The following is a 14,862-nucleotide window of genomic DNA, read 5'->3' on the forward strand; positions in this document are numbered from 1 at the left end:
AACATCGAGTGTTTGTGGCTATGCAGTCATGCAAGTTTTAGCAGATGAAGCCAACAAGCATGCACAGGCATGGTTTATATATATAATTATTTCAAACGCGATGGAGATTTATGATCGACATATTGTCAGTTTCGCCGACGGCCAGAGAATATGATGAAAATGCTCTCTGACACTTTGTGCCCACGGGGCAAACGGCACCTCTTGAACGGGGGGGGCCTCTGCAACATATAAATCTCACCGTGCGCCACGCACACATCCCAGTGTCGGTGGCGACTGCTTTGGTTAGAGCTCGCCCCACCCCCCACCAACTGAGAGAGCCTGGTCCTACGCAGACACATCTCCAACATAGCATGTCTTCATCTAGCTTCACAACTACCAACATATCGACCAAAGGGCCCTACGTCACCACAATGAGTACCCTGAAAGGCTTGGGCTCTGCTAGCGGTGGCGCCTACAGCTCCAAGACCTTCTCCTTCGGCGGCGGCTGCGGCGGCGGCGGCGGAGGCGGTGGTGGCGGCGGAGGCGGTCTCGCCTTGGCTTCCTATGGCCGAGGTTATGGCGCAGGGGGCGGCGGGGGCGCCGCCGGACTCGGCTTTGGGCTGGCTCAGTTCGGCGGCGGCGGTGGAGGAGGAGGAGGAGGCGGTGGAGGAGGTTTTGGGAGCAGCGCGTCCTTCCAGGTGGGGCGCTCCGTGGCGTCGGGCGGGCTGCATGGCGCCGCAGCGGCTTTCGGGGGGGGGCGCAGCCTGCCGCCGCTGGTGACGCGCGAAGGACAGAGGACCGTCCTGCGGAGTCTCAACGACAGGTAGACGCCTACCTGTCTCGCATGCACCTGGGTGGAGCCGGCGTCGTGTGGCCGCGTAGCTGCTGCTGAGTGTGCGGGCGGCGAAACTACATCTTGAGCGCGACGTGCGACAAGGCTACGATGAGTGAGGACAATTGGATGTGGCGTGTGGGGGGGGGGGGTCCCCATTTATTTTCATGCGTCAAGGTCCACGCCAACTACGCAGCGCCATTGAGCGGAGCAGGTGTCCCGTGGGGTTCCAGTGATGGCGCATTTCACGATTGGCATCCCATGGCAAACGACATTTTGAAATTCTATATTTGAAGCCCCATTGTCGTATGTAAATAATTAAAGCGAAAATGTCTAATGGAATAATTTATCGATACCCCACCGAAATCAGAGGTATATATTTTATTTGTTGTTTTCGAGTACATGCAGGGGAACGTCACGATGCAACGTAACAACAATGCTTCCCTTTTTTGTTGAAACTTAACGCATGACCTATCGGTATTAAAACGCAGTACATTGTAGTGTTCCTACTTACGAACCGCTCGACTTACAAACGAGTCCCCAGGAACTAATTATGTTCGTAAGTCGAAGACTGTCCATATATAAATACCCTTCATGCACAGTGCCGACCTTAATAAGTGCTCGTTAACAGCACTTGCGCCTCCACGACAGTCCTGTATGGCTCGTACACACGTCCCCATTTTTTCTCTCTCCCTACGGCTCTAAGCGAGTTTGAGTCGGTCAAAAGCGATTTGAACCTCTCGCGCGCGGTGCACTAATCACGACACGTCACCCCATCGTTGCCCGCGACGCAACACGCGCCGCCTCCGCGCAGGTTCGCCGGCTACATCGAGAAGGTGCAGCGCCTGCAGGAGGAGAATGTCCAGCTGGAGGCGCACCTCCAGAGCCTCACCGGCGGGGTGAGCATCGCTCCCGTGGACGCCAGCGAGCTGGCCGGGGACCCCACGGCCCGCTTCATGGAGCTGCGCACCGAGTTCGATGCCCTCGTCCTCGCCAACGTGCAGCTGGAGATCGAGCTGGACAACCTGCGAGCCTTCGCGCAGGAGATGAAGGCCAAGTGCGTTCGTGCGCAGTGCTGTATGAATCTATATATATACATGCAGTGCTCCCCCCCCACAACTTACGAACGTCCGCACTTACGAATGTCCACACTTACGAACGCGCTTCCATAAAAGGTATTTATTTTGTAACCGTCCCACTTGAGAATGTGAGCTCGCACTTGCGAACCGAACAGCGGAACGATTTACAATGTTACACGCAAATTTACGACATTTCTCCTTATTTATGAGTTTAACAATACTTCCGGTTTTTTGTTGTTGAACCGTAACACATTTTACAACAAATACGTGCATTTAAATAGAGGACATTGTTGTGTTCTGACTTACGAACCGGTTTCAGGAACGGAACCTGTTCGTAAGTCAGGACTGCCCGTGTCCTCTACCGTTCGTAAGTCAGGACTGCCCGTGTCCTCTACCGTTCGTAAGTCAGGACTGCCCGTGTCCTCTACCGTTCGTAAGTCAGGACTGCCCGTGTCCTCTACCGTTCGTAAGTCAGGACTGCCCGTGTACTCTACCGTTCGTAAGTCAGGACTGCCCGTGTCCTCTACCGTTCGTAAGTCAGGACTGCCCGTGTACTCTCCTGCACATGGTAAAGGTGCAGCCCTGCCAATTGTTTGCTCACGCCACCAAGAGAGACACCGGGACGTTCGTTTTCACGAAGAAGAAGAAGAAGAAGAAAAAACTGTGATGCGAATTTAGAAGTGGATAGAAAATTCTCAAGCGGAGACTAAAATATGCAAATGCGAAAGTCGCTGCCACCGCCACATTTTTTTCTGAAACTTATTAATAAATTGCGTCCCAAATCTCACTAACTTCATTGCTTTAGAGCATTGTGACTACTCGTGGAAATGTATAGGTCCCAGAGAGATTGAGGGCAATGAAAAAGGGCCATTGCTTGAAACGTCGCCTATAATGTGTTTGTGTTCCTCTTAGAGCAGTGTTATTGACGAATGTGTGAAGTTGGTTGACAAATTAGAGAACTGAGCACAGGGAAATGTCTGATGAGACTGACAGCCAACTCGCCTTGGTTGCTGTAATCTGAGAACGTCCAGGTCACACTGAGGCTCTACACAAAGCTATATTGTATTCATGCTTGTCACTTTTGTCACACAGGTATGAGTTCGAAGTTGGCGTAAAATATCAACTGGAGACCGACATTGGCAACATGAGAAAGGTATCCGTTTGATCCACGTTCTTCATTTCCTCTTGGCACGCTGGTAATATATCGCGGAGCGCACGACGCTCAATGTGCCCCTGGTGCTCAGGGGGAGAGCACGAACTTTTATCAGCCACAATAGGAGTCGTGAGCCCAGGGCCGGCTGTGCTGTCCACGGAGTCACTTTGCACAAAAGCTGCAGTCTAATGAACGTCTTCGTCCACGTGCAGTGGCGATCGCAAAGACCGAGTGAAGCAAATCTCTGTGGCATTTCGTGAAAGGCCATGATGTGCTCGCGTGTTTGGAAACGTCGTAAACGTTGTTCCTTACCCAGCGTGCCCACCCATTCACCGTGCTAGCTGTAACACCGAGAGCACAGGGAGGGGTCGGGGAATGTGCAATGATGCAGTTGACATGCAAATGCCAGCAAACTCTACAGCATACGAAGTCGTGCCCGAGCCCATTCGTTCGCCGACAATGTGTTCCGGAGGCTGTCGCTCGCAAGGAGTCTCGTTACGTGAATTTTCATCTCGCTTTGTTAACAATGTTAAGTGCAGGTTAGACAAAATAAAATTCACATTCAACTCTTCACTCCCTTGAGGCTCTCTCTCAGACTCCCTGTACATCTGTCAGCACTGAGAAATTAGTTTGCTTTTTTTGTAAATCTTGGATCTTGCATCCTGTTATATGAAGCTGAATGGAATTTGCATGGCTTTTTACATTTATCTTTAATTATTACAAGTTCCAATTTGTTGAAGACCACCACAGAAATGTGTGGCTTTTTTTAGCATATCTTACTAAGCAATATTATTTTTTAAAACATATGTGAATGCCTTTGCCACGTATTGCTCATTAAATTCCACACAGCATTTTCAAATTGCTCACAGATGTTTTTACTTTCAAAGTCGTGTTTAAAACAAACAAAAAACTGATTTAATCGAATGCCGTTGCTGGAGGATGATGGTGCTTCTAAACGGAACACCTAATGTTAGTCAAATTCCTTGTTCCAAGTACATTGCTGGAATATATTACACTAGCCTTTTGTGCCCGTCCAAGGACGGGTGTATGTTGCAGTAAAGCTGAAACATTCAATAGAAAAATTGTTCAGCTCATGATTATTAATGAGGGTGGGGGGGGGGGTTGCCCCATGTGGAGTGACGTGACCCGCTCATGATTATTCATTAGGGGAGGGGTGTGGCATGTGGAGTGCGCGACCTTCTTGTGCGTTAGTGTGAATTTCCACGCGTGCATGAATATTAATGAGGGGGGGGGGTTCTTTTGCAGTGACGTAACGCACGGATGTAGCACTGTGCTGCGTAGATTTATTTTTTTCCGTCACTTTCTGTAAAGGAACGTCATATTTGAAGCGACTTTGCGTAATTCATTATTTAATTCTGCTCGACCTTCCTCTGCGTTAGTGTAAAAAATTAACCCACTCGTGAATATTAATGAGGGGGGTGGGGCTCATGTGGAGTGACGTCACGCGGGGGGATGGGCTTTATGTGGAGTGACACGCGCGGGACGGACAGACATACTCTTTGGTTCTATTGGGTAAAGTCACGTAGGTGAAAATAAAATAACAAAAAATCACGACGTTTCGGCCACAACACAAGCGGCCTTCATCAGGTGAAGGGACGAGTGGGAGTCCCACTCCAGCGCTGTCCTCCAGACAGTCTCGTCCCTTCACCTGATGAAGGCCGCTTGTGTTGTGGCCGAAACGTCGTGATTTTTTGTTATTTTATTTTCACCTACGTGACTTTACCCAATAGAACCAAAGAGTATGGATCCTAGCAGTCACGAAAGCTTTAAATCTAGAACGGACAGACATTTCTGGGTGATTATAGTAAGTAATGATCGTACTGTAGTTAGGTTTTCATATGCTTGGTAGTGGCTGTATATGGGATTTGGTCCTTAAATATAATCAATATACAGCGTTGTGGGATTCTATTAGCATGAACGACGCTGCATAAATGAAAGGTATTATATTGTTATAGTCAGATATGTGTTATAACCACCCTGCCACAACGATCCACTTACACACACGAATATCCCCCGTATTGACAGACTGTCGGACACGTGCTGTCAGTAAAGCAACTACCCAAAGGGGTGGCAAGGTGCATGTCGGGGTGCCGCCAACCACCTCGACCTCTCCAGCTGTAGTGTTCTTACACGCCACACGTGGGGCTCGTTTTACACGGCTGAATTAACTTACTTGATGTCCTGGACAAGGTTCACAGACCAATTATCACGAACGTCAGCCAGGGCCAAAGAAGACAAGTCGGACCAGTCGGTTTCCAGCGCAGTGTACTAACGAATTACAAGCTCGCACGTGACATACAAGTGACACATGCCCTTCTCAAATCTCGTGTAGGACTTGGACGGTGCCACGGAGCTCAAGGTGGAGTTGGAGTCCAGGTACAGCATGCTCATCGAGGAGCTGGAGTTCCTCAAGAGGGCTCAGGAAGAGGTAAGTGCCAAACTAAACTATTATAAACGAATGTATTTTATCAGGTAAGGCCCACTGAGCAACATAGCTCTTTTTCAGAAGCGAACTGGCTACAAATGATAGCTCAACGAAGTGGCTTATCACGTCGGAATTTAAAACAGCAAAATACTCTGACCGCGTGTTTATTCTAAACGTGGAAGAAAAAAAACCAGAGTACCTGGAGAAAAATCCACACAACCACGGGGAGAGAGCGAGAGAGAGAGGCATGCAACCTCCAAACATACAGGCACCAGGGTCGGGATCGAACCCACGGCCTCCTGTATACCAGGCGAGGTAGTTAACATCTCGACACCGTGGCGCCCGAGTACGCCTCGGAGCAGCCTGAGGTTCACAGGTGCTCGCACCCGTCGGTAGGAGGCAGTCGTTAGATATTCTTTACACAAGGAACGTGAAGGAACGATATACGAAAGGTCATCATCCTTCAGCCCACCGAGCTCACCGCTTCATGGTACATAAGTTGAAAGGCCTGCTGTGAAGTTTATGAGCTCAGAAGGCAATCATTACATGTGCAGACAAGTGTGCATGTACTGTGTGTATGAAGACTTAAGACTTGTCTGGTCTGACCTTTTGCAAGAAATATATTACTCCATTAAAAAAAAGCTTTAAACACAAATAAATAATGATAGGAGTGAATGTGCTGTGCTCTTGTGTTATCAGCCAGGCAGGTGCAGGCCACTATGTGTGCTGAAATGAGATGAACGTCCACACCAAATGTCTCAATAAGTCATCCGGTGCCTCCCGTAGCTCAGTGATGTGTAAGGCTACATTTGGTTTGTGCTTGTCGACAAGTAGGCATCCGATATCTGAAATATTGGCAACAGCACAATCCAAGTTAAAAATGTAACTCAGTTGAAAAAGTTAAAGGAATTGTCACGTTGGGGGAAGGACTTATTCGAATGAGGTAAAGGTTATGTTCAACCAAAATGAATTTACTTTTGTGAACAACCCATTGAGAATAATTATTTTAAGCTGCAATGAAAATCTATGAAATCATAATGAGGTAATCATATTTTGATTTAAAGCTTTCGTGACTGCAATGATTCATCTTCTTTGGTTCATCTTTGGCTATTTTGTTATCGGGCGAGCCTTGATAAATGATGACACACGGCTCTTTGATGTGTGTTTCAAAGTAGACTAGCAATAGCTTTCCTTGCGACAATGGGAATTAAACTCTCCACTGTGCTCAGTGACTCGATAGCAATCGGAGCCAAGCATCAGACGACTCGGCCAATAAAACAATGCATTATCAATAATGCGTTTTATTTATCCAGGAAAGCCTCACTCAAGGCTCTTTCAAAGGAGGCTGCTGCATTGGGATGTTTAACGAGTTGCATTAATGAGTCTGGATCGTGGGAGGAGGCACCCAGAGAAAACATGCACACACATAACGAGGGAATGACACTCACAGTCTCCCACCTTACGCAGGCTCAGGCCTGCTTGGCTTACACGATAGAGCACATTCAGATTGAAATGGTTGTCGGTTTGCTTCCGTGCAAATTAAGTCCCGATGAGAAAGCTCAGTGCGGTCAACTCTCAACAACCCAGAACGCAACAAGGTTCCACAATTCCAAACCATGTATAGTCCTACGTGGACGCAGGAAAGCAAAGCTTTGCGACACACTGGTCCATCGCAATCCCGATGGTTCCCCCAACGATTATTGTCCCTTCGACGCCGGCGCAGGAGCTCGTGAAGATCGGCGCCAAACCGGACAAGGTCGACTCATCGGCCGCCATCGACGTGGACGACTCGCGCTCCATCGACCTGGCGGGAATGCTGGGCAACATGCGAGCCGAGTACGAGGCCATCGCCCAGAAGAACAGAGCGGATGCCGATGCGTACTTCCAAAGCCAGGTGACGGGGGAAAGGGGGTGGGGGCATCGACCCACCGCAAGGTTACGGTGACAGTGGTGAGCGTGCGGTGGTGAGCGAGCGGTGGTGAGCGAGCGGTGGTTATCGAGGGGTGGTGAGCGTGCGGTGGTGAGCGAGCGGTGGTGAGCGTTCGGTGGTGAGCGTGCGGTGGTGAGCGAGCGGTGGTGAGCGAGCGGTGGTGAGCGTTCGGTGGTGAGCGTTCGGTGGTGAGCGTGCGGTGGTGAGCGTGCGGTGGTGAGCGAGCGGTGGTGAGCGAGCGGTGGTGAGCGTTCGGTGGTGAGCGAGCGGTGGTGAGCGTGTGGTGGTGAGCGAGCGGTGGTGAGCGTTCGGTGGTGAGCGAGCGGTGGTGAGCGAGGGGTGGTGAGCGTGTGGTGGTGAGCGAGGGGTGGTGAGCGAGCGGTGGTGAGCGAGGAGTGGTGAGCGAGCGGTGGTGAGTGAGGAGTGGTGAGCGTGTGGTGGTGAGCGAGCGGTGGTGAGCGAGGGGTGGTGAGCGAGGGGTGGTGAGCGTGTGGTGGTGAGCGAGGGGTGGTGAGCGAGGAGTGGTGAGCGAGCGGTGGTGAGCGAGCGGTGGTGAGCGAGGGGTGGTGAGCGAGGAGTGGTGAGCGAGCGGTGGTGAGCGAGCGGTGGTGAGCGAGGGGTGGTGAGCGAGGAGTGGTGAGCGTGTGGTGGTGAGCGAGGGGTGGTGAGCGAGCGGTGGTGAGCGAGGGGTGGTGAGCGAGCGGTGGTGAGCGAGGAGTGGTGAGCGTGCGCTGGTGAGCGTGTGGTAGTGAGCGTGGGGCAGGCACTGCACTGGCCACAGCTCAAATCAGTGGCCAGTAATATCTGAACCGGTCCTGGGGCCCCCTCCTCGTTCACCAATCTGTACTGACCAGCGTGGTGAAGTATGGTCAAACAACCCCATTACTGGTGCGGGGAGGCCCTTCATCCGCCAGTAGATCGACAAAGAAGCTGTAAAATACCGTTGCATTGTTAAGTCCTCAAGTGTACTGCCGCGCTTCTTCCTAATGCGCAGCTCGACTTTCCCTGCAGATGGCAACAATCGAGGAGGACCAACACAAAGCTTCGTCCGAAACGGAGAGCACCACCTCAGAGATCACGGAAGTCCAGAAGAGCATGCAGGAGCTGCAGTTGGAGCTGCAAAGCCTCTTGTCCAAGGCACGATCACGTCCATATAAATTCGCTGAACCTCATCACTCACTGAACCTCGCCACTGAACCTCAACATCAACTCGCTAAACTAAAGCTTCCCTTGCCAAACCTTCAACATCATTCGCTAAACGTCGACATCACTTGCTCAGAGGGGTGGTACTCATTTGATCGACCCTGCCCTAGAATTGAACTGAGAACCGCATGCTCTGTCATGGCTTGAACCAGCGGGACCCCCCCCACGCTACCACGGAAATACGGAGCTGAAATGCAATTCTCTACTCTCCATCCCATGCTTGACGCCGGTGTTTAGTGTAGCTACGTAAAAAATTTTTGTAATTAAGATTACACGACTTAGTGAGATTTATTTCAACTCTGCAGCTTGCTTGGCTAAAGGCCCTCTACTACCATCTAGTGGAAAGTAAAAAAATACACTACAATAAAGTATATACTCTACTGTAGTTCTGTCCCTCTATTTAATTAAACTGCCGTAGTAATTCTCAACGTAAAAAGTAAAATATATTAAATTATTTAATTTCCCCACAATGCCCTCCAACAATGCGTCAAGGTTTTATTTTACCTTTCTTTGTGCGTTGACTCAAACGCTGTCTTGCAGAGAGTGCTCGTGTCAATAATCTGGCAACACGGAAGAATTTGACAATTGAGAATTAACAATCCCGACTGCTGATGATGAGACCCTGGATGTTAAAACTAGTCCCGATTTTGTTTACTTTAATAAACGCTGCTGGATAATAACGCTCTGGAAAGCTAATACGCTATGCTAATTAACGGGAAAAATATAGATATCATTGTTTTAGCTTATATTTACTCATGCAATGAACTGTGGCTCATCTATAATTTGTGGCCAGGTAGCCTCTAAAAAAGAGCTCATAGTTCAGTAGAATTTACTTGGTAAATATAAATAGTTTTATATTCTTGTTTCTTTTGGTAAAGTCACGTAGAAGGGAAACAATAAAATAATAAAAAAATATTATAAAAATAATATATTATTGAAATAATATATTAAAATAATATATTTTTATTATTTTATTGTTTCCCTTCTACGTGACTTTACCGAAAGAACCAAGAATATGAATCCCTGCAGTCACGAAAGCTTTAAATCAAAAGTTATAGTTTAGTGTGTGGGCGTCATCATGGAAAGTGGTCCCTTTATGATGATTTAATAATATAAAACAAATAGTGTTTACAGAGATTTGTCAATCCACTGCTGTATAAAGGGACTCCCCACGCTACTTTTTCATAAGTCTGTAAAATAAAAAAATACTTGATAGCTCCTCGAATTTCTCAATTAAAGATTCCGACGATTCTGATAAGTCGACCATTTCCCACATCCAGAACGGGCAGCTGCATAACATGCTCGCCGAGGTGGAGGGCCGCTACCGCTTTGAGATCAGCGCCATGGAGAGCCGCGTGGTGGACGTGGACGGCACGCTGCACTCCTCCAAGATCGAGCTCCAGCGGCAGCTCGTCGCCTTCCAGCAGCTCCTCGACATCAAGATCGCTCTCGACACCGAGATCGCCACCTACAAGCAGCTGCTCGAGGGGGGAGACGTCGGGTATGTCGCCTGCCGCGTTTGGCGTTCATCCGCCGTGGTGGCGAAATGTTAAGGACCTCGCCCTGTCAGTGTGGGAGGTCGTGGTTTTGATCCCCGTCCCCGACGCCTGCTGTATATTTCGACGTTTGCGTGTCGCTCTCCCCGTCGTCGCCGCGGATTTTTCTCCGGGTCCTCCGGGTTTTCCCTCCACAGTTAGAAACAATCCTTTTCGCCTATGTGGCTGCAATACGTTTCCACGTGATAAGCCACTTCGTTGAGGTTATCATTTGTGGCCAGGTCGCTTCTGAAAAAGAGTTATATAGCTCAGTGGGCCTTACCTGGTAACAGAAAAAAATTGTTTAATAATTTCGTTTGAGTTTATCGTCACTATGCCCAAAGGTCTTCGTCATAGTTTTTGACAGCTCTCAGCAGCCCCAATTTATGCTGCAAACGTTGACCAAAAGTATAAAAATAACTGTGACTTGGTAACTTCTAGTGGTTTTAGAGCTTAAACATGTGAACGTCTACGAGCATTTTTTTTAAATTGCTGTTTTATAGACTAGATTACATGCTCGACTAACGTTGTGTTTCCCTTTTTTAACAGCTGGGAAGACTTAATGAAGTCAATGTCCAATTCTGGGAACGTCACATTCAAAGGCAGCGGTGAGTGTCTTCCGAATTTCATCGTGCAATGAAGAACATGCGGAGAGGGGAAAAAAAACCCCTACACGCTCTACAGCGGCCAGTCCTTACCGACACCACCATCGCTGCAGGCCCACCGTGTTGCTGTCCGTTTCCTTTCCTGATCACGTCAATAAAAATGTGCATTTTTATTTTTCATTAACATCAAAGGGAGGTGCATGCAAAATGCCCATGAAATAGAGCAATGTATGAGTGCAGCACTCACGATCGATGCATGAGTGCAGCCCCAGGGCAAAGTGAAGCATAATTGGAATTTCTGAATCCCATTGCCACAGTAGCTGCTCTATGAACCACACAGGGACAAGTCCTGTAACTCATTAATATCGTGTGGTTTATAAATTAGCAATGGGGCCTTCCCCAATATAATCACATCCAGCCTGCTATGATATAGATGAAGTGTCAAAACCTGTTGCAATACCTGAATACGAACTGAAAGATGGACTCGGTGTACTCATTAGACAATTAAATTTTGTCATCCTTGCTTTTGAAGTGACAAAATACTATTGAATGCTGGAAACGTTGCTGATGACATCACAATCAGCATGTCACACCTATGGTCACAAAACCCTCACCGCACAGCTCCCACTCAGCACAGGTCACTAAATTTACCATGGGTTTGATTTTCCACGAAGCTCATTGTCCACCTTAAACCGCATCCGCACAAACCATCGCAGATGCGGATACCTGGTGCACAAATAGAAAAAAAAAACCTCTCTAGCAATGTGCGACTGTGGTCATCCAGCACAGACCGTACAACGTATAATGTCGCATTGCCCCGATCCACAATTATGAAGGAGACATCACGGCGGCGATACGCTGCGCTACTCCTGACGCGGTTGTCTGGCTTGACCACCGAAATGTGAAATTGTAGTCGTTGCTCTGCTGCATCTGCATCAGCCACACAGAAGGAGAAGACTCATTTACCAATCTCCCGCTGTGAAATGCAACCTACCATAGGTTGTTTCCCGATGCACAACGAACCTGACGATTGGTTAACAAATCGTACCTGCCAAAGACATCTCCGGTTTAGATTCGGAATGCCCAGAATGTTCCCCCAAAAGCTCGGCGGGTTTTTCCACACTTGCGTGTGTTGTTGTTGTTGTTTGTTTGTTCTTTCTGTGTGATCGGCAGGCGGTGGGGGCTACGGTTCGGTGAAGAGCACGATCGGGGGCGGCGGCGGCGGCGGCAGCAGCAGCTCCGGATTCTCCACCAGCTCCACCACGGCGACCACTGTCAAGTCTGTAGCCAACAGCGGCAGCTTGCTGGACGCAGCCACCGTGTCGGCCTCCACGCCGGCGAAGTCGGTCCAGAAGGTGGTCACCGTCAAGACCATCGAGCTGGAGGACGGCGTCGTGGTCTCGCAGAGCGAGAATACAAAAACATCCGAGATTGAGGCTTAAATCGAGGTGCTCAAAAACAAAAACAAAAAACAGAGCCTATCTCGCGGTGAAATTCATTAAGGCCGTGCATGTTTGTGTTGGCTTATGTCCACTGTGGGTAGACATCTTCTTATTCTAATGGATGTGGTCGTAACTTGGTGATTGCATTTTTTTATTTTCCTCACTGGGGCAGGGTCAGTGCGTTGTCGAGTTTCTTTGCTTCTGTCATCGATGTGCTCCTGCATAGCTTGCATCTTTGCAAAAAAATAAATGAGTACAACTTTTTTGTCGTTCAATTATCATTTTGTGTGAACACTTCTGGAAATATATGGCTTGCTCCAGGTATCTACAGTGTGTTTTATCAACCAATAAGTGCTAAAGCCTTGCATTTCTCATCTTAATCTTCAGGGCTGATAAGAATGGAAATGAAAAGTCCTTTGGGACACAGCTTGAAAACCAAGGTGCTATACTCAATACATTTCAAAACGTCACCTATGTGGTGCTCTACATTGTGGAATGACGGAAAATACTTATTGATGTCTTGTACATGTCAAGACTGCAACAGTTTCAAAGCTAGGATGGATGGCACCTCCTGCAGGCCAGGGGTTTCCATGACATGAGCTGTGCTGAAGGAACAGCGTCCAACTATTTCAAGGGGTCCCACAGCATCGCAGGTGTCACAGCTTTGAGGAATGCACATCTCTAAGAGAGCCGCGTACTTCTGGAGAGTGGTGCACGAATGTAAGAATTCTGTGTGAGGCTGTCAGGAAAACATGAATGAGGGATTAACAATAATGACCTGGCTTAGGAACTGGAACACGGTCAACCCTTGCCTAGCCTCGTAAGTTGGCAAGCAGGGGCGCCACACGAATGGGTAAACCAAATTATTTGTAACGAAGCGAGCAGTGGCGGCCGGTTGCTCACTCGTTTGGTTGGGGCTGCGTCGTTTGGTTGGGGCCCGTGGCAGCGCCAGAGCAGCAGTGGGGGAGGGGGGGTGATTGAGGAGGGGAGCACGACCGTGAGGATGGCCCCTTGCTCGGGGAGCCAAAATGTCCAGCTCGGGCTCTTGAGTGGAGGAGTAAGAAAATGGGTTCTGGTGCACAGACAACTCGGAGTAATTACAACAACCGCCATTTGCCACTAAGTGGCGGTGACGTCACCACGGCGCTTGTGCCAGGCTACGTGCACCTTGAGGCCACGTGAAGTGTCGAACGCCCGCTGGCAGGTCACAGGGCAGACCCAGATGCCACAGGTCGACTGAGATGACTGAGACGACTGGCGGATGCACCACCTGTGCCCCCTACTGTGCCAACTTTCCGTGTTTTAGCTACCCGGCGCTCCGCTCGTTGTTGTGAGCGTCGCTCCTCCGCCCTCCGTTGTTGTTGGGGGGCGACTGCCTCCAACTGCCCAGTAGCGTCCTTCACGAGCCTCCTCCACAGAGGCCGATCTTGACACCGCTGGTACCAGTCATCGGCAAGTCCACTCAGCTCCACATCCTCCTGTACCACATCACTCCATCTCTTCTCTAGCCCGTGCCGCGCCCGTTTAGCCCCCTCGATCCGGCCGAACAAAAGCTGTTTAGGTATGCGGTGGCTGGGCATGCGGGCTACATGGCCCAGCCAACGCAGCCTTGCCTGCCGGAGGAGCTCACCGATGGAACTTTGTCCAGATCTTTCAAGGATTTGTGAGCTCCTCACACAATCTAGCCTGGTTAAACCCAGGATGGATCGTAGGCAGGCTAGCCTAAATGTTTCTAACCGGCAAGGATGTTCCATTGGGGGGGTCCACGTTTCGCAAGCGTAGAGAAGGGAAGGAATGACTGTGGCCAAGAAGACCTGAAGCTTCGTGTGGAGCAACAGACCAGGTAGCTTCCACACAGCGTTATGAAACCGATGAAAAGACAATGTCGCTCGACTGATTCGGAGTGAGACCTTCTGCTGTTAGACTGGAGCCGGTCATGAGCACACTGCCCAGGTATGGGAAACTCTCCACTCTCTGCCCTATCACCAATTGGGAGTTGTGGGGATGGAGTGTCCGATGGTACAAAATACCCAGGCAGGTGCTTAGTTTTGGTGGGGCTGATGGTAAGTCCCCACCTGTTAGTGGCAAGCTCCAGGTTCAGCGGCAGCGCCTCCAACTCCTCCTCTGAGAGAGCAGCAATTAGCAGATAATCGCAGCATGGTAGAGCAATAGGGAGCCATCCTTTGATCGCACCCAGGCATTGATCAGCCTCCCATTGTATCTGTACCAGATGGAAATTCCTCCGGTGTACAGGGAATGGCTCCGACTCCTGGCCACGTAGTATTTACCCGGGCCCGCTCACCATCATGAAGGTCCTTAATGATCGTGATCAGCGGGTCAGGGACCCCAAAAGCACGAAGAACAAACCAGAGCCCAGGCCTACTGATGGTATCATAGGCCTTGACCAGGTCAATAAAGCAGAGATGTAGGTCTTGTTGGAATTCCCTACACCTCTGCTGTAGCAGACGGACGGAAAATATGGCATCTGTGCAGGACTGCCCTTTCCTGAAACCACATTGGGGCTCCGCAAGCCTCTCCTCAGCGTGCCACTCTCCCTCAGCATGTCGCTTGGGAGATCATCTCTGCCCAGTGCCTTTCCTGGTCTCAGGCTCTGGATCGCCATCAGTACTTCCTCAACAGATGGCACCTCAGCCAGCC

At 49.6% G+C, this 14,862-nt stretch overlaps 1 protein-coding gene across 1 annotated transcript; it reads left to right on the forward strand.

The window, feature by feature from the left end:
* Window positions 1-233: 233 nt before the first annotated feature.
* On the forward strand, window positions 234-12,467 carry LOC116940868 (keratin, type I cytoskeletal 19-like). Its single transcript, XM_032951167.2, has 9 exons — window positions 234-802; window positions 1,626-1,868; window positions 2,983-3,043; window positions 5,397-5,492; window positions 7,213-7,383; window positions 8,431-8,556; window positions 9,903-10,123; window positions 10,707-10,765; window positions 11,936-12,467. Exons 1-9 carry the CDS (start codon window positions 351-353, stop codon window positions 12,202-12,204), a joined length of 1,698 nt encoding a protein of 565 aa, XP_032807058.2. The 5' UTR covers window positions 234-350; the 3' UTR covers window positions 12,205-12,467.
* Window positions 12,468-14,862: the final 2,395 nt, after the last annotated feature.

Source organism: Petromyzon marinus, chromosome 10 (assembly GCF_048934315.1).
Source record: "Petromyzon marinus isolate PM22_M1 ecotype Great Lakes invasive population chromosome 10, UKy_Petmar_22M1.pri1.0, whole genome shotgun sequence".
Lineage (NCBI taxonomy): Eukaryota > Metazoa > Chordata > Hyperoartia > Petromyzontiformes > Petromyzontidae > Petromyzon > Petromyzon marinus.

Coding starts and splice junctions, on each gene's coding strand:
- LOC116940868 (XM_032951167.2), top strand. CDS start 351: ATGTCTTCATCTAGCTTCACAACTACCAACATATCGACCAAAGGGCCC. Junction 803..1,625: donor CTGCGGAGTCTCAACGACAG/GTAGACGCCTAC, acceptor GCCTCCGCGCAG/GTTCGCCGGCTACATCGAGA. Junction 3,044..5,396: donor ACATTGGCAACATGAGAAAG/GTATCCGTTTGA, acceptor AATCTCGTGTAG/GACTTGGACGGTGCCACGGA.